Raw genomic sequence first — 25,651 nt, forward strand, 5'->3', positions numbered from 1 at the left:
AAAAGTTCAGACAAAGTAATACACACACGTAACTCTCAAAAATTGTGATGAAGCAAGCTGCGTTCTTTTTACTTCCCCTCTTGTTTTGCCATCTGCCTCCTTAAATTCGTTTATTTCAGTTTTAACTAATTACCATTAACATATATGAGTATAATCTGCATTTTCATAAAAGAGAAAGGTTGGCCCTCAGTTTTAAAGAATATAGCTACAGATCTAATTTTGTGCTTTGTTTAATATATGTAATCAATTTTCTAATTTATTTTGACTATTCCTAGTTAGTATCTTTTGTTACAGCATGAAATCAGTAATTGTTTTGAAACTTAATTTCTATTGTTGACTTATAAACAAATATAAATTATGTTCTAATTAGAAACATTTGGAGGAACAACTAATAGTATTCTTAAAGGATCTATTCTGCTCTATTCGAAGACATGTTAGCAAAGCCAGACCTTAATTAATTCCAAAGTAATTACCAGGTTTGCCAAAAGTATTTTTTTAATAACTATACCCATTAATTTCATCATTTAAACAAATAATTCAGCCTAACTCTTGTAGTAGAAGAAACTGTTAAAAAGAACCAATTTTTCGTAAACAGTTAATTTAATGAGTTATGTTTTAATTGTAATAGCTGGAAATTAAACATCGAACAATACATAGTTTCAGTACCTATTATTGTGATGATATATAAAGACCCGATTTTTTGTCCCGAGACAGTCAGTACATGGCCGATTTTCAGACGAGAAACCTGTGCTGGTTAGGTCAACAACAATGCATCAACTTAACTGTGAAATAAGTGTAACACGAATAGGCCATGTGTTTTAACATGTTCAATTTATTTGAAAGACTGTGACATCTGTGGTTAGGTTTTTACTGCTCATAGAGGTTCAACTGCAAACTATTGTAGCAGTATGCTGACGTATGCCTGCAAACTGTTAATGAGGCTTATCAACATTTACCAATAGTTAGCTGGCCATATAACTGTGTAATATTGGGGATTATGAACAGTGGAAGTAAAGAACTGTGAAATGCAATGTGCAACTGTCAGCTGCATCATTTACAGTATTCAGTGTTGAACTTCCACCCCCCCACCCCCATTTTTCAGCCAGTATAACAACATAGTACATCAACACAAATGACTATCAATGAAGAAATAAAGCAGGCAAATGTCATAAAATGTTTACAGAATATCAACACAGGAAGCCAATTGCTCCAAACTAGAAAAATGCTATATTTGTTCTACTTCACCTGATAGGAGACAGACAACTCATAAAAAACCATGCACTTATCAGGCCCCTAACTATAATGTACAAGATACTGACTAAAGTTATCAGGTCTCATGCAGAAAAAAAGAAGGAGTAAATGTTAATGGAACATATCTGAACCAAATTCTTTTTCCTGAAGTCAGTGGAATTTGAAAGTAGGTCTGAAATCAATTGTAATCTGACAAATAATGTACAATATGCACAACAAACACAGAAAAAAGTTAACAATGAAGTCATTGAACAAGCTGATGAGATTTTGAATTAAAACAGTTGATGACAATATCTAGCTGTACAGTAAAAGAAATAAAGACAAGAGTAAAATTGGCCTAGAGTGCTTCTGCTAAATGAAACATGTAATATCTCGCAAGGAAATGTTACAATCTGTGTGTACTACCAATTTTGATTTACAGCTGTAAGACATGGACTTTTAAGGCAGAAACCATTCAAAACTGCAGGGTTACTCTGCAAGCAATGAAGGAATGCATGTAAGGCTTACCAGGATTGTCAGGAAAGGAAACAAATTGATAAGGGAACAAACTGAAGTGGAAGACCCAGATTATTTAGTTAGTTATTTGCATGTTCCATGGATAATACTTGTAACAATTTGCTATGAACGTAATGAGCCAGTTTTACAACTGTAGTACATCTTCTGAGCAGAAAATATGGCGACACGCTATTTTCTTGACTGGTACAGGTAGCCATGCTGTATGTGCAACCATAACAGATGGGTATGTGCGGAGAGGCCAAACTAACTTGAGTCTCCTGATGAGGGGCAGCATCCTTTACAGTAGTTGCAAGGATAATGATTTGGATGATCGATTGATCTGGCCTGGTAACATTAGTCGACATTACCTTGCCGTGTTGGTAATGCAAAGGGCTGAAAGCATGGAAAAACTACAGCCATTACTTTTTTCCAGGGCATGCAGCTCTGCTATATGGTTAAATGATGATAGCACCCCCTAGGGTAAATATTCCAGAGGTTAAAATAATCCTCCATTAACATCTTTGGGTGGTAACTACTCAAGATGATGGCATCATTAGAAAATGCAAAACACATTCTACAGAACAGAGCATGGAATATTAGTTCCCTTAATCCGGTGGGTAAGGTACAGAACTAAACAATGGAAAGTGATAGGTTCGAGTTAGATATGTTGGGAAATGGTGATGTGAGGAGGCATTAATAAAAAGAGTTCTGCTCAGATGAGTGCAGGATTATACATACAGAATGAAATAGTGGTTGTGCAGTAATAGGTCTAATAATGAACGAGAAAACAGAAATATGAATATCTACTACAAATAGCATAGTGAACACAGTATCACACCCAAGTTAGATATAAGATCAATCACCACCACAGTAATACAAGTTTATATGCTTACTAGCTCTTCATATTATGAAGATATTGAAAGAATGTATGACAATATAATGAAAAGGATAGATTGTTACTCATCATATAGAGGGATGTTGAGCCGCGGATAGTCACAACAGGAAGATTATTGAACAAGTAAGTATTTGACCAAAAAGGCCTTCATTGGAATTACACACACACACACACACACACACACACACACATACACACACACACACACACACAGTCTCTCAGACACTGTGGTCATATATATGTGTGTTTGTGTGTGTGTGTGTGTGTGTTGTCTGATTCCAATGAAGGCCTTTTTGGCCAAAAGTTTATTTATCTCCTTTGTTGTGCCTATCTGTGACTCAACATCTCTTCTATATGGTGATATCTATTCTTTCCATAATATTGTTGTTATTCCACCATGGATTTTCCACTGTTTGAAAGAATGTATGACGGGATAAAAGGAATTATTCCAATATCTAAGAGAAACCAAATTTAATTGTGATGGGAGACTGAAATTCGATAGTTTAAGAAGGGAGCAGAGGAAAAACATTAAGCAGGAATGAAAGAGGAAATTGCTTGATAGAATTTTGCATAGAGCACAATTTAATCATTGCTCACACTAGATTTAAAAATTATGTAATAAGGTGATAAGCATAGAAGAGATGTGGAGGCACAGGAAGGTTTTAGATTGATTATATAGGGTATGTTACTAACTATTGCCACCTAGAATAACTCTGAAAGTATGATAGTAGCTGAAAACTTGGTGGGTAAATGTTGCATGGGACAATGGAGGCCATAATATGACGTTGGTTTTTTCTTACTAGGTTGGGTCGCATCATGGGTCAACTTCTTTTTTTTATATGTGATGCTATAGTTTAGCACTTATTTTCTGATAGCAGCTATCGAGACGAATTCAATGATGTGTAACAGTAAGGTCTTTGAAGGTCAATGAAGGTCAAACAGGTGGCACGCCCATTTACAGAAGGTGTTCGAAGTGATGTCCATTGGTATCAATGCAGTGCTGAAATCTTCTTATCATGGACTGATGTGGACTCTCAACTAAAGGTCGGCAGCTCGTGGTCTTGCGGTCGCATTCTCACTTCCTGAGCATGGGGTCCTGGGTTCGATTCCCGGTGGGGTCAGGGTGTTAGTGTTGTCCTCATCATTTCATCATTGTTCATGAAAGTGGCAAGATTGGGCTGAGCAAAGGTTGGGAATTCGTACAAGTGCTGATAACTGCGCAGTTGAGCACACCACAAATCAAACATCATCATCATCATCATCATCATCTCAGTTAAAATTTATTGCTTATGAAATGCAGATTCGAACTGAAGGAATTCCAAAACAGTAAATTATGGAATGAAACTTGGAAAAACTGAAAGAATCAGATGTTGTTGAGACTTCCAGAGGGACCATTATGCAACTATTAACTGAAACAAGAGAGAGAAATACAAGATTAATGGGCAGCTTTGAGAGATGAAACAGTGAAGCCAGTAGAGAATCAAATAGGTAAAAGGACAAGATACAGCAGAAATTCTTAAATAATATGGAATATATTGAATTTAACTGACAAAAAAAAAGAAAATATAAAAATGTTGCAAATCAAGCAGGATAAAGGAAATACTGATATCTAAAATAAGATTGACAGAAAGTGCAATGGTGCTACACAGGAATGGCTGGATGTCAAATACAAGGCAGTAGAATAATGCATAACTGGAAGAAAGATAGATGCTGCCTACAAGAAAATTAAAGAGACCTTTGGAGAAAAGAGAGCAGCTGTATGAATGCCATGAGCTCAGGCGGCAATCCAGTACTACACAAAGAAGGGATAGCCAAAAGGCAGAAGGAGTATACAGGAGGAACATATGAGGGAAATGAAGTTCAAAGCAATATTATAGAAAGGGAAAAGGAATTAGATGAAGATGAGATGGGAGGTGCGATACTGAGAGAAGAATATGACAGAGCATGGAAAGACCCTTGCAGTAGACAGCATACCCTCAGAATTATTGAGATCCTTGAGAGAGCCAGCTATGACAGAACTATAACAGGCAAAGTACCCTCAGAATTCAAGAAGAATGTAATGATACAATTTCCAAGGAAGCCAGGTGTGACTATTACTGAACTATTACTTAACCAAGTCACTGTTGCAAAATAATAACATGAGTTATATACAGAAAAACTAGTAGAAGCTTACCTTGTGGAAGACCAGTTTGTGTTTCAAAGAAATGAAGAAACAATGCGAGGCAATACTGACCCTGCAGCTATCTTAAGGATAGGTTAAAGAAAGGAAAATGTATGATTATAGCATTTGTAGATTTAGAGAAAGCTTTTGACAATGCTGAACAGAAATGACTCTTTGACATTCTGAAGGTACCAGGAATAAAATACAGGGGTTATAAGGCTCTTTACAACTAGTACAAAAACCAGATTACAGTTATGAGAGTCAAAAGACATGAACAGGAGAAAATGGTTGAGAAAGAAGTGGGACAGGGTTGTTGCATATCACTGACGTTATTGAATCTGTACATCAAGCAAGCAGTAAACAAAACCTAGGGTAAATCTGGAAAGGGAGTTGTAGTTCATGTGGTGTCACCGCTAGACACCACACTTGCTATGTGGTAACTTAAATCGGCCGCGGTCCTGTAGTACATGTCGGACCCGCGTGTCGCCACTGTGGGATCGCAAACCTAGCGCCACCACAAGGCAGGTCTCGAGAGACTGAGGAGACCTCGTCCCCAGTTGTACGGACAACATAGCTAGCGATTGGACGTGCTAAGCCTTGCTCTCATTTGCCGAGAGATAGACAGTAGAATAGCCCTCTGCTAAGTTAACTGGCGACCACCTAGCAAGGCGCCATTTGTATCAGTGCCTATAGCTTACTAATATTCAAGAGAGATGTATTCCAAGGACTAATTAAAAGTTAAGTAACAAGCATCTACGTACTTTTCTTCTTATTCATTTATAAGTCTCATGTTCCAGACTTCACGCCCGTCTGCGTTAGCATTGCGTGCCCTATCGGCTACAGCATTGTGTCTAGGCTGTATGGTCTAGACACAATAGTTCAAGCAGTAGGGGAAAAAGAAGACAAAATTTTCTAATAACACTGTAATTGTCAGAGATGCAAGGGACTTGGAAAAGCAGTTGTATGGAATGGACAGTGCCTTGAAAACAGTTATAAGATTATCATCAACAAAAGTAAAACAAAGGCAATGGTATGTAGTCAAATTAAATCAGGTGATGCTAACAGAATTAGTAAAGTAATAGATGTGTTTTGCTATTTGATATCAAAATAACTGATGATGGCAGAATCAAACAATGGAAACTACAGGTAGGAATATCAACAGTGAAGGAAAAGATAGATTGCTACTTATCATAAAGAAGACACGTTAAATTGCAGACAGGCACAATAAAAAGACATTTACACAAAGCTTTTGGCCACAGCCTTCATAAGCAAAAGAGAAACACACACTATTCATACACACGAGCACGTACGCCTCACACACAAATGACCGTCAACTCTGGCAGTTTGGACCAGAATGCGACAAGAGGATATATCTAAAGACAGGATGTTTAGACATTGGTGAACTAAAGAGGGGAGGAGGGGGGTGTTGCGTATAGATGGTTAATGAATCGAGGATATAATAGAGGTTGGAGGCATTAATGGAAAAGACATGCAACATGAAAGAAAAGGGAAAAGAGACACAATGGGAAGCATAACAGTTAAAGAATTTGGAAGAACTTAAAGAATTAATAAAATGATGTACATCCAAATTGAAGATTCAGAAACTGATCATCAAGTAGGTACTTCCAAACCAGACACGGACACAAAAAATGCAACCAGACTGAAGCGGTGGAAGAAAAGAGAGAAGAAAGCAAATATGAAACAACAAACACAGGGTCATGGCAAATATTAATAATACATACTGATAAACTAATGGAAGAACAAGCTGAATTGAGGTTACAGAATGAGGAGCAAGTCATCAATAATAAACACAAAAACTGAAAATCTGGAAGTGCATGCCCTTTAGAATGAGAAAGTAATGTGTCTTCTATTTGGAAAAATCTGTACAAGAAGTGGTTGAGAATCAGAAGCAAGTTAGTAAACTTTCCTGTAAATGAATACAAAATTGTGTGTGCTATTGGAACTATAAGTAAACTTACAAAATTAAAATACCATATGATACTGGATGTGGTGACGGAGGGTGAAATGCATAACATGGAGGCTTTAGTAGTACCAAACTTATGTGTGGATTGCATATTGAGAGGAGATTGGATAAAAGAACATCAAACAGAGTTTAATTTTGCAGAAAATGCCCTGAGGATTAGGAAGGATAAAAGAGAGTATCAATGGTTACCTTTAAAGAGAAGACAACTACAGAAGATGCCAAGTTATTTATGAGACATACTATGCTATGATAGAAAAAGACTATGGGAAACTGGCACAAATAGTTTAAATAAAATACTGAAATTTGAGTCAGCACATTGAAGAAGAAAAACACATAATTGCAGAAAGGGAAATCACCCAGAAAATCAAAATAATGAAACATAAATTTAGCACAATGAGGGATAAATCAGCCACTCTAGTACTAGGGTATAAAGAAGTATTTTCTGGAAATCCAGGCATAATCCAAGCACCACCACATAAAATACAAATAAAAGCACATTAACCATACTGTAGCCGATGCTGCACACCAAAATAGTTGCAGCAGGCACAAGAATACAGTGCACTTGGAATAGGCAAAAAACCAAAGATACTTCATGGAAAAGAGTCCACCAGAAACCTGAAGAAACACAATGCAAAGAGAGCAAATGAAGTGGCAGTAGTGCATTCTAATGGATACAGATAAATTTCACACACATCCCCTTTCCAGACTGAACCCAATAGCAATGCTAGGGAAAAAAGGTTTTTCATATGAAGAGAAATAAAGTGAATAAGGATGAAACCCCCCCCCCCCCCCCGGAAGTACTTATTATTTGTGCCCAAAGTGTTAGTTAAAAGACTGCAATTACTGTGGACCCAAACACACAAATTTTGACTCACTGTCTCTGACAAGTAGTGAGGAGCTAATTGCAGCTGTGTGACAAGACATCAGCAGTGCACAGGCATGCAGTGACCCAGTTCGTCCCCACTACTACTGCCTTGGGGAGTGTCACTGGGTATGACTCTCTGCATGTGAATGGTCCCACAGCCACCGGTAGCCAGCGTCAAGATGTAGTGATGACCTCTGGCCAGTTTCATCTCTACAACTGCTATTTTGCCAAGAGGATCTAGTGTAATAACGTAGGGGGTGCACAAGGGGGGCAACTGACCTATGATGACAGGCGATGAATGGAGTATCAGCAATGCCAAAAATGAAAGTGTTTATGTGTGTGAGTGCAAGTGCAAAAAAAAAATGGGTATATTTCTTGTTATGTGCTTTCTTTTTGTCAATTTATCTGTCGTTTTCCCTTCAGTTGATGGATTTGAAGTAAAGATGTAAAGTGAATGATGATATGGATATCAGCATGTGTACATGTATATGGGCTATGTGGAGGGGCTGTGTTTTGTACTCTGCTGTTGTCTGTGACCATATTAAGGTGGAACACTTGTGAAGTTAGTTAGTTTATGGTACTGGTTATGTGATTCAAATTTTATTACCTGCAAGTTGCTGCCTTTTTTTTTTTCAAATGTGAAAAATAAGTTGGTAGGGCAATTGGTTTACTCAGGAGGGGAGTGTAGTTAGTTTCATATGGCTCTTGAGATGAGTGGTTGTTTAATTTGCTACTGTCATCTGATGTTTACTACAAGAATTGGCATGGGAAAGAGTGTATATATGTGTATTTATATTGTAGAAAAGGGGGTGTGCATTTCAGAACAAGAAATGATGTTATATGATTGCTGCATGTGAAGAATTACTTACTTCTTTCACATGATCAACATATTGTATGACTTTGCATGTGAGCATTCGTTATTTACTATTATGCTGCAACAATAAAACCTTATGGTTAACAGGCAGAAGCAGCCAATGCAGGCTTCGCTATCTATGGTATTAATATCAGTATGATGTAGTGTTTTGTTCATGATATATGTGCTAAGAAAGTGTTATTATTTTTAGAGGGTTATTACACTGGAACACAGGTCCATATCCAGTCCAGGACCACTTGAGTTGTGTGATAATGGGGGTCTCCATATGGACACAAGTTTTGGCTCCTCAAATTGATCCTGAAAGAGAAGACTAAGGACGGTTGAGTTAAGGAATGGAAACAAAATCATTATTTGGACCATATTAAAACAGTAAGAAAAGAGAAGAGTTAATGTGCACATGAGAGAGATTGTAGGGGCAAGAGAGGAGGTATCCCCCTCTGCTCCAGGTGAATGCTTGAGTGGAAACATGTTGCACACAGGAGAGTTGTAGAGAGAGGGAATGGCAGTGTGGAGGACCATGCAGACAACTTAATGAAAGGAAGAATACAAGAAAAATAGTGAGATGAATACAGATGCGTTAAAAAGAACACTATGATTAAAACAAGAGGCAGAGAGAAGTATGAAATTGGTGAGGGAAAGGGAGGACAGGAACAAGGATAAGGGACATGGGTAGTTGGTGAACAGAAACTAGTGGAGGCTGATTGAAAGTGAATTGCAGGGAGAGATCCCACAGCACAATACAGTGGTGGAGTTGGAATGGGATAGATCCACATGGCACACACGGAGAAACTGTTGACTTTGACCTCAGAACTGGACACTGTGCTCTGCAACTGCATGATCAAATTTATGTCATCACAGTTTTGTAGGTTTGCTGTAAAGAGAGAAAACTGCTACAGTGTAATATTCACTGAATAATGTAACAGATGAATTTATGTGTAATTAAGATATTTTCGAAACCTCTGTGAAGTGTTACTGTGTTCATTTTGTGTGCAGGAACAACTGTTTTCATTTTGTATGCAGGAACAGTGAAAAATGTATCACCATAAGATAATAAACAGGATTGTTAATTGAATTTTCCCACAGCCATAAGGAAATGTTTTATTTTTATATAATACCTGCACTTGCAAACTTTATAAATTGAAGTAATATCATGTTTTCCACAAAGAGATGCCTCTGTAAAGTTAACGTCTATGAATCTGTTCACATTGGCCTTTACATAAACTGAAACCTTGAATACTGATGTGGATCGCAGGGAAAGAAACCATAAAATGTGCTACAATCAGAAGTACACTTTGCAATCACTTCACAGTGGTTTGCTGAGAATAGATAAAGAAATAAGTGTACATGAATATCTTGACTCAAGTAGGGTGAAATTTCTGCCAGACCTATTACATCATCATTGTCCACCTCTGTTGCTCCGTTCTCAGCATATCTGAATGCTAATTTGAAGTTTCGCATTCTATTCCTTCTACTGCCAGGGATTCTTCTTCAGTGCAAGGACTGGAATGAGACACACTCAGCTTTTTGATGCCAATTAAGGAGCTACTTGAGTACGAAGTAGTGACTGTAAGCTCTAAAAAGCCAAAAATGGCCAGGAGAGATGTGTGCTGATCCCACACCCCTCCATACCGCATCATATGATGCCATTGGCAGGGAATGACATGGTGGTCAGTCATTCATGATTGGCCCATCAGGATGAGAATGAGGAGCTTTGCTGTTGCTGTTGCTATTAAATCAAAGGTATTTGATATCACAAAGCAAAGTAACTGCTGAGGAAGTCCATGGCTTTGCAAACAGAACAATCTTACAGCAGCTTTGTACCCTGCTCATAAATATGCATAGTATGTAATTTGTATGTCTCTAATAGTTAAGAATTTTATTAAGGGGTTGCACAATAAATGTGCTTTGATATAATTTGTTAATATCACATACTCTATGGACCTTAGAAAATGTCACTCACATACCTTTTGGTTACTTTCAGGGACCAGAACAGGTACATTTTTATGTCTGTCCAAGAAATTTTGAAACTGCTGATCTGTCACATACAACTTTTCTGCATTCCGAAGAGCATTCTCCCCAACATTTTCTCCTTTAAGCAGCAGACACTGAAAAACCTAGAACAAAAGGTCCATGACAGGAGTCCCAACTTAAATCCATGAAAATACCAAACCTTTCATACAGATCAATGTATTAATTTTGAGATTATTGAAAATATATAAACAGAAACACAAAACTCCAGCCTCGAGTACCATTGAAGTAATTAAACATGAGACATCTTAGGTGCACATCAGGCATTAACATATTCATATATTTAAGAACCATAGTGCTAAACAGTACCACAGGTATATAAACTTAAAAAAAATTACACATACATAGGAAATATGGGCTGTAGGAATTATTGGCTACTTACTGACATTAACCAAGATAGGGACCAGTGAGTAGGGCTCGCTGTACACTGTGTAGTTCAAATATGTAACAATGTCAATATATGTCAAATAATATGTCAATACTGGCATATGTAATAACAATCTTATTCAAAAACAGAGATAGTAGACTCAATTAAATACTCTTATTTCACCATGAATTTACTTTTGTGGTCTGGAGAAAGAGTGAGAAAAGATGCTGTACAGTAGGAAGACCTTGAATGGAGAGGGAAAGAGAAAGCTCAGCCAACTGCAGAACAATGTGAGGAAAAATTGCTGTTAAACTACAAAAATTAAAATTATAAATACCTAATGTCTGCTTTATGATCTCAAGAAAAAATTGGAGAGGTTAACAGTTTTTCTATTTATGGCTTCCTATTATTCAGCTTTGATTTCTGAGTCATATTTTCTTTAACAGTATATCATAAATGGTTCAACAATTTGAATAAATTTGCAATGTATTCCAGACTGATGAGCAATACTCAAGAATTAGTCTCACAAATGTTTTGTAAGCTACTTATTTCATGCGTATAATGAATTTCCTTAATATTCTTCTAATGCATCTCAGCCTGGGATCTGCTTTTCCTACAATTAGTTTTACATGATCACTCCATTTTCTGTTGTTACAAATAGTTATTCCTAGGTATCTTATGGTTTTTACTGCTTCTAGCAGATTTTCGTCAATAGCCAAAATGAACAGTAATGGGTATATTTGTCTACTGATGTGTAATAAGTTATATTTATTTATATTCAGGGTCAACTGGTTTTTCTGCATTCTGCTACAGTCTTCTGCCATTGCAGCCTTCCTATAGACAACAGCATTGTCTGAGAAGAACCTCTGCTGCTAGAAAGGGAGCAAGTTCTTTTGCATAACATCTGCAGAATCTCACCTGTCCCAGATGCCTTTCCCTTGTTAAGTGATTTTACTTGATTTTCTGTTCTGCAGTCACTTATCTCAATATCTGACATTTCAGCATTTACATTATATTCAATGGAGAAACTGTACGCCAATCTCAGAAGTACAATTCAGTATTTTGGCGTTTTTCCTGTCATCTTCTGTTTTGGTGCCAGTATGGCCACTGATGAATGAATACATCATTTTGATCCATTTTCTGACTTTAGACACAACCAAAATACCTTAGGATTTTCTGCCAGACCAGTTGGTAAAACTTTACTTTTGAATTCATTGAAAGCTTTTCTTATGCTCAGTTTGGCTTCTATTTGTCAGTTAGGCTCTGACTTTGCTTAAATCTGGGATGAAGCTCTATTTGTCTCTGCAATAACTTTCTAATATGATTACTGAATCATGGTGGATCTTTTCCATCAGTCACAAACTAGCTCAGCATATAATTCTCTAAGGTATACTGAACAATAGTTTTGAATTTCATTTTTGCTCCACATCTCTGTCCTCAGAACTGAATATTGGATTTTGACTTCTCAGATACTTTCCAATTTGTTTCCTGTTATTCTTGCCAAGCTAAATTATTTTCTCACCCTTCGTAACACTCCTTATAACATCCCTGGTCACTGAGGCTATCACAAACTTATAATCACTTACACCCTCCTACATGTTAACTGGTTCAAAAAGTTGATGTCTGTTCATTGCTGGGATGTGAAACATGTTGCTCATGGAAGTCACTGCCCCACTAACTGCTCAAAGTAAATTTCAGACAAGACATTCGGAACAGTCTCACATGAATCCTTGACTATGGAACCACTTTTAATTGCTAGCAAATTGAGATCTCACCCTGTGACAACAGCATGATCAGTGAACTTGCTCACAACAAGCACAAAATTTTCTATGTAACACTCTGACCTATGGTACCAGAGGCAGATGGTCTATAGAAGCATCCAATTAACTTGTTTGACACACTTCTGATACTTCTCTCAACACAGCTTCACACTCAAGATCCTGTTGTAACCTCCTCATAGATATTACCAAATACTTTACAACAATAAATACACAACTGCCGTTGGTGTCTAGCCTATCTCTGTAATATATATCTCAATCTGCATTTAGTATTTCACTTTAAGTTCCAGCCAGCTTTCTGTTGGTAATTGCTTCATGGCATTGTTATCTTTCATAAATGAAACTAATTCTGGGACTTTTTCATGTGTGCTCCTGCAATTCACTAATACCACATTAACATTTACTTATCTGAAAGAACTTAAGTTTTCTTCAAAGAGTAATGTGGATGATATTTCTTCATTTATGGTAGTTGACTTTATTATTAACCTTACGCAGAAGTTCCAACCTAAATACATGTCTGCAAAAACCAACTACAAAAGCAGACTCTAGGAACAAATAATGTCTGCAAGTGCTTGAACCCATAGTCTGTGGGATGAGTGAAATTTTCGGTGTTGCAGTTTTCTTCGCAACAAAATTTGTGATACATTCTTCATCACTGCTAGTTTTTGGTTATATATCACAACATTCATCAATGTCTTTCAAAGGTCACCCTTCAAGAATAACGTTTTGTACACTAATATATTTTTTACTCTTTTCTGATTACTTTTTACACAATCCTCTTTCTCATACTCAAATGTCTTCATTCTGCTGTATTACATTTCATATATACATACATATAATGTGATAACCTGGTTTGAATAACCCATCCTTTAACATCCAGCACAACAGTACAAGCTACTAAGATGTAGTGCGGGACAATACACTGAGAATGTGGGTTTCGCGGGAGGCGTGCCAGAGATAAATCCCTGCAGTCGCGCTATCGTCTGTGTCCTCGGTGGCTCAGATGGAGAGAGCGTCTGCCATGTAAGCAGGAGATCTCGGGTTCGAGTCCCGGTCGGGGCACACATTTTCATCTGTTCCCGTTGACATATGTCAACGCCTGTAAGCAGCTAAGGGTGTTCATTTCATTGTAATTTCTACTAAGCTATGTCTATGAACTAGTCAACAGCTCAAGAGGCTGTGGAGATTGATTTGACAGTTTTTTGTGCACAAACCTTACTACACTAAATAAACAAGTTAGAAGTCCTTCAGTCAATTAACTTCGTTTTTTTCTTAAATAGGTCTACTATTGTTTCTTGAATTTAGGACTTTGTGATGACTCATGATTCACTACTGCACAGCTGTCTATATTCATACTTTACTGCAACACATATTATATGTTGTCTGTTGCCAATTTCACTCACCTTCCAACGTACAGGCCTCAGTGCCACAATATTATCTGACATGTCTTCTTCCAGATTCTCCATATTCACCACAGTATTGATTTTAAATGCTACATTGTACTGATGACACCAGTCACGAATTTTCATCAGCTTCTTAATATGGGTACCCCTCCCTCTTCCAATATTGCAGTTAGTTTCTTCATCAAATGAATCACATGAAATAGCCAAGATGTCCAAATATTTTCCTGCAAATTTATAAAACTTCAATAATGGCAGAATTGTATTTTTTACCCCAACTGACCCCAACACCCCTCACCAGCCTGCAGACACACACACACACACACACACACACACACACACACACACACACCAAAATATGTAGGTTATTTTCTGTTGAGTAAGAACTTAACATGATAGTCAAAAGCATTCATTCACGCATAGCATTCTGAACATGCTGTCCTGAGGGAGAATCTTCACATACTTAGAATGAGTTAATATTATGAAAAGGAAAGATCGCTACTCACCATATGGCGAAGATATTGAGTCGCATACAGGCCAAACAAGACCACTAAACACACAAGCTTTTGGCCAAAAGCTCTTCTTCTGAAACAGACAAAAAACACACACACATATTTACACAAATGCAGCTCACACACACATGACCACTGTATCTGGCCCCAGCAGCCAGAGACAATGGCCATGTGTGTGTGAGCTGCATTTGCATGAATATAGATGTGTGTGCATGTGTTTTGTTTATTTCAGAAGAAGGCCTTCTGACAGAAAGCTTATGTGTTTAGCAGTCTTTGTTGTGCCTGTCTGTGACTCAACACCTCCACTTTATGGTGACCAGCCATCTTTCTTTTTCATAGTAGTGTCATTATTCTGTCCTGGATTTTCCATTGTTAGATGGAATGGTTTGAAATATGCATTACTGTATTGATGCATCAATGTTAAAATTACTGCTATACAACAGGCATGTTAGGCTTCAAATCTGGAGCACTTGCTTTAGTAGCTTTATGATTATTATGGACTGAGTAAAGATGATCCTTCACCATGTGAGTGGAAGACTTCCACATGCCCAGGGCCACTATTTGATGAGGTGTTAAAAGAGACCACTGAGTGCTAACATACACTTATGAATTAATTGTTACATGTCCATGATAACTATTGTGGAGAACTTCCACAACTAGAACTCGGCAAGAAGTAATTTTCTTGGGGCAGAAATTTAGCACCATTTCAATAGTGGTCCTGGCCACCATGGTGTACGTGCAGCATCTCTTTCTCAAATCCCATACACCGAGTAATGCATGTTTTTTGGTTTAGAGCCTTTTTTTTTTACACTTTCACTGAATAATGACTGCCACGTTTTCGTAACCTTATTAACCACTGAAATGCAGATATTATTATTATTATTATTATTATTATTATTACCCCCCATATATGGAACTATGCATACCTTTGTGCATACCTTAAGAGCTATGAGCATTTCTTCATCCATGATACTGCAAAACAAATCTCTTCTACTGCAAGCTGTTTGCTTTCCATATTTTGCGAGGAAGAGTATGGGCCAAAACCAGAAAATTTGTGTTGGAAATATGGGCTCTAAAGTGTATACCCTAAGAGCTACGAGCACTTGTTCCTCTTTGCTATGTGCAACATGTATCTTCTACTGAAGAAGTGTCCACAGCTGTTAAGGTATGTATTTTCTTGTTTCTGTTCATACTATTTCCTCCTAAACATGCAAAGCAAAGAGCTTGTAGTAGAAGAGATTTGTACCATACATCTTATAGAGGCCTCTTTAAGAATTGTGTGATTCTTACGCTCACTTCCCAGCACATGTCAACTTTGATTCTGATAATATAAATCAGTTTCAGTTGAATTGTGACCTGCACTTGCAACTTGTATCTTCTACTGAAGAAGTGTCCACAGCTGTTAATGTATGTATTTTCTTGTTTCTGTTCATACTATTTCCTCCTAAACATGTAAAGCAAAGAGCTTGTAGTAGAAGAGATTTATACCATACATCTTATAGAGGCCTCTTTAAGAATTGTGTGATTCTTACGCTCACTTCCCAGCACATGTCAACTTTGATTCTAATAATATATATCAGTATCAAATGAATTGTGACCTTCACAGTCACAATACAAAATATAAATACAATTTTGTAGGTAGACCTCGGCTATTTGTCTAGATTTCGGAGTTATGCATTATGATGCAAAATTTTCAAAAAGTTGTCATCTAATATAAAGCAAGAACATGGGAGACCCTACCAATTAAAATGAAAGCTACAAACACGTCTCAATAGCCAACCTCTGTGACTCAGCTGGTGACAGATGTCCTGTTAATGTACCTACATGGCAAGAACCAGCTTTCATTAGACAGGTGCATGACATGTAGTAATCTATTCTAAATACGTCTCTTTTTCCACAAACATATGTAATTAAATTCTTTGGAAAACAAATATTGTAATAAAATAAATATTACAGTACACTACCAACAGAATATAGACAGCAGCTACTTAATATAGTTGCTGCTGCTTTGTACAAAGCAGTGGCTTGCATTCTCATTTACTAGCTTAAATTTAGCTACTGTAAGCACAAGTAGTATTAAGCAGAATAGCGATTGGTAATGCCGTATACTCTGCAGTTCTTTTTAAGATTTGCTTCTCTTTTGTTAATATGTGCCTTGACTTGCTCCAAAACCCTGAAGATTCTCCTACTTGGCTGAACACATAATGAAGCTGTGTGTGCTTGTATATCTCTCGAGTGCAACAAAAAAGAAAATTAAGACTGTTCATGACTCAGAATGTCCAAGTTCTTTTGCTACACCAATGCATTGCTCAAAATGAATGCTTTAAAGTGAGTTGTAGTATTTCCTCATTCTATTATTCTTCAAGTTTTTGGCAGGTCATTTAACTAAAGTCCTCATTCATCATAGGGTTGTTTTGAAGATCACAATGCTTGACAAGACATTATGGTGTCCTACATTTATCTTTATCCATTGCCAGGCTTGAGAATGGACTTATACAGCCAGTTTCTGGGGGGAAAAGGCAGGACTACATTTGTAATATTGAATCCAAACCATGGTGAATCGTGGTGAAAGTGAGACAGTGTTGATAAAAGTTCTAGGGCTGATTGTTGATAATCAAATGCTGAGATTGTTGATATCTATTCAGGAACACACCCAAGATGCCATTTAGCTATTACATATGTCTAACAATAGGGAATTTTGCCTTTTATGTTTCCTCCCACATAACAAGAGCTTGTTCACACTAAATTAAGTACATAAACATTCTGTGTGAAGTCTGGCAGATTTAATTTGCATACAGTAGATAATGATTTTTTTTAGCAAAAACTTAAATGAGTAACTTCTGCTGTCCATTTTTGCTACTTTTCTGTTTCATAACAATGAATACCAAAAGATACAAACTGGAACTACATACCTGTAATATATGAATGCATTGTTTATCTGCTGCTAATTCACATGTAGTTTGGCCTGAGACAATAGAAAACATTTGTGACAATAATGGAAATGCCTGGATGGGCAATATGTAAAATGAGGGAAGGCAGCCACTTTCCTTAGTGGATTGATACTTGAAGCATGAAACAAGTAACAGAAGATAGGATTCACATTAACTTTCAAGCACTAGCACTTAAGTCTTGCTGTGGCCATGGGAGTGTGTATGTGGGTGCCTGTGTGGTTGTGTGTCCGACTGTATGTGCTTTTGCTACAAAAAGAGCTTGCACTCGAAAGCTAGTGAGAATGCTGTTTTCTATTACAGGTTTTCGCACTCAGCACATGGAACCACTATAGGTGAGTGGTTGTCTTTCCCGTATTTTGTGTATTGAACACATTTTTGAAAAGAGCCTGTGTATAACATGTAAATTCTATACCATTAACACATTGTTACAGAGATTTCTATCACTAAGATAGTTAACTTATCATAAAAATTTATCAATAAATATATGTTACTATTACCATATTTCTTAAACCATGCTTCACTGACTGTACTGCCATTGCTGACTACGGTAACACTGGGTAGAGAGAGCTCCACCTTACAGTACCGCACAAGTTCACCAAGAAAATGACCTCTGTCAGGTAGAAATGGCTCTCCTCCAGAAAAATTAATTTTCTGCATACCTAAAAAGAGGGATCTTTTGATATAGCTCACTTACATTTAATAACAGGGATTACATGACATATTCCTGTGTATCTTTTCTTTTTCTTTGTAGAACCTAAAGATAACTGTAACAAAGCATCTTAGACTGTGTTACATATAATAAACAAGGCCAAATGTCTATGATTGTTCCTCTGAGGAAAATTTTAGCAAGAAGTACAGAAATAGTGGAATGTTTTCTACACATGATAATATTAAGGTTACATGAAATATTATTCCTGCTTTTTGGGTCGGTCAGCATATACAAAAATAAGCAAGAAATGTGATTAGGCATTTGTAAGTAAACTGTTCATTACCAATACAAACAAAAAACTCACTACAAACATTCCTGTGCAAATTACATATTGAGAAACTACAAAACTTGAACACATCATTAATTACCAGCATCTAGATCTCTACTCCATAAGATACTTGCACATAAAATACTTGCAGTGTGTTGCAGAAGGTGCTCTGTGTACCACAGTCTCCCCCCCCCCCCCCCTTTTCCTGTTGGCGAGCTCTTATCTCTCTAAATTTCATGTTTGTGGTATTTTCTCAAGATATACTTACGAAGAAGTGATATATTGGCTGACTCTTTGAGGAACATACACTCTTGGAATTTTAACAGTAAATCACACTGTAATGCAGAATGTCTCTCTTGTAGCATCTGTCACTAGAGTTCGTTGAGCATCTCCATTTGTTTACTTAGTGCTGTTGTTTCAGTTGTGTTTTGCACTGAGAATTTCACCCCATTCATCAAGATCACCCCATCATCAAGATACTTACATCATCAGCAAACATTCTGCCTTGTTATTTACCAGTGCTACTAGGGTCATCAACATACACCAAGGATATTAGTGGTCTGCAGATCACCGTACTTAATAGTTACCCACTCTTATTATCTTGTTTCACCTGCATCTGTTAAGGCAACTCTTTGTCTCATTTTCCTGCAAGTAAGATTCCAGACAAGCTCAAAGGTTTGTTTTTGACACAATAAGGTATGGGAGTTTTTGTACTAATATGTTACATTTTACATAATCAAAAGAATTGGCAAGGTCTCAGAAAATCCTCACAGGATAGCTTCTACAATTCAGTTCATGCACAATTTCTTTTTTGAGAATGGACATTGCTTTCTTTGGGGAGAGTCCTTTACAAAAGTCAAAGTTCAAGAGTGTCAGTGAGCCACTTTGTGTAAGGTGTTAATATAATCTGTTGTGCACTACCCTCTCAAATACTTTTGAAAGAACTGGCAGCAAAGAGATAGGCCAAAAGTTAGATATTACATGCCTGTCACCACTTTTGTTTACAGCTATCACTGAAGCATGTTGTAATCTATAAGAATATAGCCCAATTTTCACGAACTGTTGCTAAGTGTTAAGGTTTTTAACGTGGCTGTCAATCAACGACTGTTGTATAATACAAAATTTTGAAAAACACAGCCCTCAGTCACGAACACAATTAATTTATAACCTAGGTTTCAGTGTCACAAGGGACACCTTCTTTGGACAAAATTGAAACTAAATGTTACAGCATAACTACAAAAAAATACGAAAGCTGCGGTCATACCTGACAGCGTCAGATAGTCAGCATTAAACTAAAATGCAACAGAGGTGCAAGCCACTAGGCGCTGTCATGTGTCCTCTGCTACAGTACACAAAACTTTTTGGTACATTATGCTGTAACATTTAGTTTCAATTTTGTCCAAAGAAGGTGTCCCTTATGACACCGAAACCTAGGTTATAAATTAATTGTGTTCGTGACTGAGGGTTGTGTTTTTCAAAATTTTGTTTGTTGAGTGTTGTGGATTTGAAGTGCAATGTCGTTGGTGGTGTTATGCTGAGTAAGACTAATCAGTTTTATGGCTTCTAAAGAAGGCTGAGTGTTTTGTGTTCCAATGCTTCCAGCTACAGAGAGGGGAAAAAACACTGAATCCTGAGGTTGCCTTTCTCAGATTGTTCTGATCTGTCTCATTTTCCATGAACTGTGCAACCCCCAAGTGTTCTAATTTTTTGTACATATTTGTTTCAGATTTTATAATATTCCATGTCTTGTGTCTTCCTGATGACACAGTTTAAGATTTTGCAACATTTCCTATAGTGTCTTTCCACTGTTTGTTTGTACCACCCTTCTGTTCTAGGCAAAGTATTATTAATTATGTATATACTGTACAAGCTATTATATGTATTTACTGTGTAACCAGTTATGAGGGAAACATTCCACGTGGGAAAAATATATCTAAAAGTCATATATATATATATATATATATATATATATATATATATATATATATATATATATATATATATATATATATATATATATATATATATATATAACAGAGGGAAACATTCCACGTGGAAAAAATATATCTAAAAAGAAAGATGATGAGACTTACCAAACAAAAGCGCTGGCAGGTCGATAGACACACAAACAAACACAAATATACACACAAAATTCAAGCTTTCGCAACAAACTGTTGCCTCATCAGGAAAGAGGGAAGGAGAGGGAAAGACGAAAGGATGTGGGTTTTAAGGGAGAGGGTAAGGAGTCATTCCAATCCCGGGAGCGGAAAGACTTACCTTAGGGGGAAAAAAGGACAGGTATACACTCGCACACACACACGTATCCATCCACACATACAGACACAAGCAGACATATTTAAAGACCAATATGTCTGCTTGTGTCTGTATGTGTGGATGGATACGTGTGTGTGTGCGAGTGTATACCTGTCCTTTTTTCCCCCTAAGGTAAGTCTTTCCGCTCCCGGGATTGGAATGACTCCTTACCCTCTCCCTTAAAACCCACATCCTTTCGTCTTTCCCTCTCCTTCCCTCTTTCCTGATGAGGCAACAGTTTGTTGCGAAAGCTTGAATTTTGTGTGTATATTTGTGTTTGTTTGTGTGTCTATCGACCTGCCAGCGCTTTTGTTTGGTAAGTCTCATCATCTTTCTTTTTAGATATATATATATATATATATATATATATATATATATATATATATATATATATATATATATATATATATAACACAAACATACACACAAAATTCAAGCTTTCGCAACACACGGTTGCTTCATCTGCTTGTGTCTGTGTATGTGCGGATGGATATGTGTGTGTGTGCGAGTATATACCTGTCCTTTTTTCCCCCTAAGGTAAGTCTTTCCGCTCCCGAGATTGGAATGACTCCTTACCCTCTCCCTTAAAACCCACATCCTTTCATCTTTCCCTCTCCTTCGCTCTTTCCAGATGAAGCAACCGTTTGTTGCAAAAGCTTGAATTTTGTGTGTATGTTTGTGTTTGTTTGTGTGTCTATCGACCTGCCAGCACTTTCGTTTATATATAGGGAAACATTCCACGTGGGAAAAATATATCTAAAAACAAAGATGATGTAACTTACCAAGCGAAAGCGTTGACATGTTGATACACACACAAACAAACACAAACACACACACAAAATTCAAGCTTTCGCAACCAACGGTTGCTTCGTCAGGAAAGAGGGAAGGAGAGGGAAAGACAAAAGGATGTGGGTTTTAAGGGAGAGAGTAAGGAGTCATTCCAATCCCGGGAGCAGAAAGACTTATCTTAGGGGGGAAAAAGGACAGGTATACACTCGCACACACACACATATCCATCCGCACATATACAGACGCTTGTGTTGGCTTGTGCACCAGAATATTGGCTTATATTGTATATTTCCTGCCTGTTGGCTTATGGGATAATCTTCTTGGACTCTGGCAAATAAAATGTTTATACAGAAAGTTAAAAAAAAGTAGGAAATAGTACATCAGAAAATGTATTTGAATTCCTACACTTACTTTCTTTGTTATCCAATCAATGCTGTTTTGAGGTGAATATGTGCCCCTTATTACATATCATTATGTTTCTTTCTTTGTTGTTTTAATTAAATATGTTCTAGTCCCACTGATTCACATAGCAAGTGAATGGCTAGCATAAGGAAACAATGAAAAAGCAGAATGAGCAAATGAACCTACAACAGAATTCTTAGGGTTTCACATTGTCACCCAAATGATGTGGAATGAACATGTTATGAAACTCTAGAAAAAGATGTCCACAACATGTTATGCACTTAAGGGTCCTTGCATCTGCATGCAGTGATGAATGTTTGAGAACTGTACACTTCAATTATGTTCATTCAGTAATCAGTTATGGTAAAATTTTCTGGGGAGGCAGTGCTCAGCATTTACAAACAGTATTTAAGATGCAAAAAAAAAAAAAAAAAAAAAAAAAAAAAAAAAAAAAAAAAACCAACAACAACAGTAAGAATTACAATGAAAAGCAGTAAGTGGGCCCACTGCAGAGAACTTTTCAAACTGTTAGAAATTCCAACTGTTCCTTGGGAATTTATATTCCAAACCATAGTGTATCATAGGAAAAATATAGAAAATTATAGTAGACATCAGTTTTCATAACTATAGTACAAGAACGAGACACTGTCTTCACCTAGACATGAAAAATAAAAAATAAACATAAGACTCAAAATAGTTTCTTGTATGATGGTGTAAAATTGTATAATAAACTGCCGCAGAAAATAAAAGAAACAGATAACATGTACTGCTTTAGGATAAATATTAAATTGTATTTGCAGGAACACTGTTTTTACACTATACGTGAATTCCTTAGTAAAAACGAATTGTAAATAGTAGCTTTTGTCTCATACTGTTAAACTAATATATATATATATATATATATATATATATATATATATATATATATATATATATAAGGTTTTGATAAGGAGCAAACATGATTGTAAATTAACTTATGTCTCACAAAACTGACAACATCCATACATTTTAAGATGTCCAGGGATGGCTAAATAAATAAAAAGAACCTGTTTCACAAGCATGTAACGTTGTGAATCGAGTTAACTCATTTTTTATATTTTTATTTATTTATATTTTTTGAACATCACAGTTGTATATTAAATCAATTATATCTGCAAACGCTTTCAGCCGATCACTTAATGACATACAAAATTATTTTCAAAAACATCTGTGACAGATATTAGTTTATAAAATTCAGTGTTCACCTAATGCCACAAATGAGCATATCCTCTGAGTAAGTTCTTTAATCTCGGGAGGGCATTCGTTCATTGCCTGTTGGGGAGGAGTTGAGTTTTTTGGTTACGCTAACCGTTCTTCGATCATCTTTGGAATCGCACACTTTTTGTTGAGCGAACGTCGAGAAAAGAGTGCTGATATGACGAATGGAACACCTCTTCAGTCGTCGCGTTAAGTAACGTGCTCAGAACATCTGATGATAAGTTTGTAATGAGTGAAACCGGTTATGATGCGATTTGTGTGTTACGAGGCTCAAAAAGGAAGTGTGTTAAGACAACCGATCGGCAAATAGAAAAGCCGGCAATAAGTGCACGAATACTCGTTAGCATTCTACTAAGTTGTATTACTTCAAATCTACGTCAGACTGTGGCATCTGGCTGGGAAATAAAAGACCGAATCCCTACAGTCAACTTGACAAGAACGGGTGCTGCGTGTATAAAGTTACAAACGCAAAACAACTGATTATTACACACGCGATGCGACGCTTAAAACAACCGGACTGTCCTACTGAAAAACAAAAAACCTTCCTTTCGGCTATTGGTCAACAGACGTACATACCGTATCAAAAGCGTCGTGCACTTATGAATTCAACTGCGGACGACGACGCACTTTGCTTTCCACAGTGCTGAATCGAACCTTATTGTCGTGCACATTTGGAAACCAAGCGTACATCTTTGGTATATACTGCTAAATTTCTTGTAGATATCTTTAATCACTATGAAATATTATAGTTTCTTTAGTATTAACATTTTGACGAATATACCGATACTCACAACTAATCTGCGAATGAGCTCTTCATGACTCTGAGTACACTTACCTTCCTTTTTAAGCATCCGAAGACCTTTTCTCGCTTCTTCCAGGGGTAACACAAAAGAAGTTTTCGCTGTGTGAAAGCAAAAACCGCATTTGTAGTTGCACTGACGTGTTAAATGATAATTAACACTTATCGGAACTATATGAATCGAGTAGTGTTCTTTCGATTCGTGGCATGTATGTTGCTGTATAACATGCCTCCATTTAGGAATAAATAATTGTAGTATTTCGACTACAATAAGCACAAATCTCTCCCACGCCTCGCCCAAAACCTCCGTTACACAACTCATGGCTCCGCGTTGTCGCAACAATAACACTTGGCACTGTGGGAGGCATATTTATACGCGTATGACTGTGTTTAGGGAATCCCCCAGTATCAGGTTCGCCAACACTGAAACGCAAAAATGCGGCTCGTGAATTTTCCAGGCGTTGCGAAATGCCGCGTTCAGTGAGAATTTGGTGAAACCCCGCGTTCCGAATAGAATCCAGAGAACTCCGCCATATCTCCCGTAAGTTCTCTGCGAGTTCGTACAACGTCGAGCGTCGACCTGGCCGACTTTGCGCGATGGGCTCAGTTACCATCGCCGTAACCTACATTTTCACTTTACAAAGAGACTTCTTGTCCTGATCTTGAAAATAGAAAGGTTTTAAATACCACTGTGGATATGACTAACAGGCTGGAGAGCTACTGTAAGTATCTAAAACTTTACTGAGAAACTTTACAAATAGGTTTGCAAAACATATTGACATTTTATCAAAATTATAATTGCTGCATTGTGCCTTAGCGTCACATTGTTCAGCTCCAAGCTACTGACTGAAAGGGCTGAAGTTCGATATCTGGCTAGCTTTTAGGATTTGTATGTCACTTGTCACTTCTTTCACCTCTGCAATGTTTGTCAACGTGAAAATGGCGAGTTTCACAATGCTTCAGAGTCGACGTTGAGTACTTAACTGGTTAAGTTAGTTCAAAGGTCGGAAGAAGGCAAGCGCATACCACCTCAATAGGACCACTTCTATAGTAAAGCACTGTGACTTCGAAACTTATCTTTGGGTTGACGACGGCTTTGCCCAACAATAATAATATATTTTGCTTATTTTCTCTTGTGAGGTTGGACTGGCAATGACAGCGCTATTTAACTATTTTAGTAGACAGCTGCAACTTAAAAGTTGACAAAATCTCTCAACAACAGAGAGCATCCTGGGGTTGTTGCCGGCTTTCAACCGTGAAGCATGATAGACTGCCGCAAGACTGAACGTCGTAGCTGCCTAAGCTGCGTTGCCGTAGAGACTTGAACAAAACAGACAAGCGAAGCAGCCGCGCCATACTCGTTTTAAGTTTCAGGCATCAATTCACCGGCCGTACCACCACTTCCGTATGGCTGGAACGCAGTACTTGCATCATTCATTCATTACGTGGTCGACCCTACACAACAGAGTTTCACAGTTGTGCTTTATGAGTAACTAGTTTGTTGTTAGTGAAATTTATGAGCAAATGTTTTTTTGCGCCAAGAAAAGAAGAAC

General features: G+C 37.2%; 1 protein-coding gene across 2 annotated transcripts in view; it reads right to left on the reverse strand.

Moving 5' to 3' along the window:
- Positions 1-24,423, reverse strand: part of LOC126252079 (radical S-adenosyl methionine domain-containing protein 2-like) — a 46,244-nt gene extending 21,821 nt beyond the window's left edge. The window contains exons 1-4 of one of the 2 annotated variants that reach the window (XM_049952931.1): positions 24,135-24,423; positions 18,059-18,220; positions 14,102-14,325; positions 10,490-10,639 (exon numbers count right to left, since the gene is read on the reverse strand). In XM_049952931.1, coding sequence (XP_049808888.1) covers positions 10,490-10,639; positions 14,102-14,325; positions 18,059-18,220; positions 24,135-24,420 — 822 coding nt within the window. In that variant the 5' untranslated portion in view covers positions 24,421-24,423. The remainder of the gene's footprint in view (positions 1-10,489; positions 10,640-14,101; positions 14,326-18,058; positions 18,221-24,134) is intronic. The other variant, XM_049952932.1, reaches the window with a different exon arrangement.
- Positions 24,424-25,651: the final 1,228 nt, after the last annotated feature.

This window comes from Schistocerca nitens, chromosome 4, assembly GCF_023898315.1.
Source record: "Schistocerca nitens isolate TAMUIC-IGC-003100 chromosome 4, iqSchNite1.1, whole genome shotgun sequence".
Classification (NCBI taxonomy): domain Eukaryota; kingdom Metazoa; phylum Arthropoda; class Insecta; order Orthoptera; family Acrididae; genus Schistocerca; species Schistocerca nitens.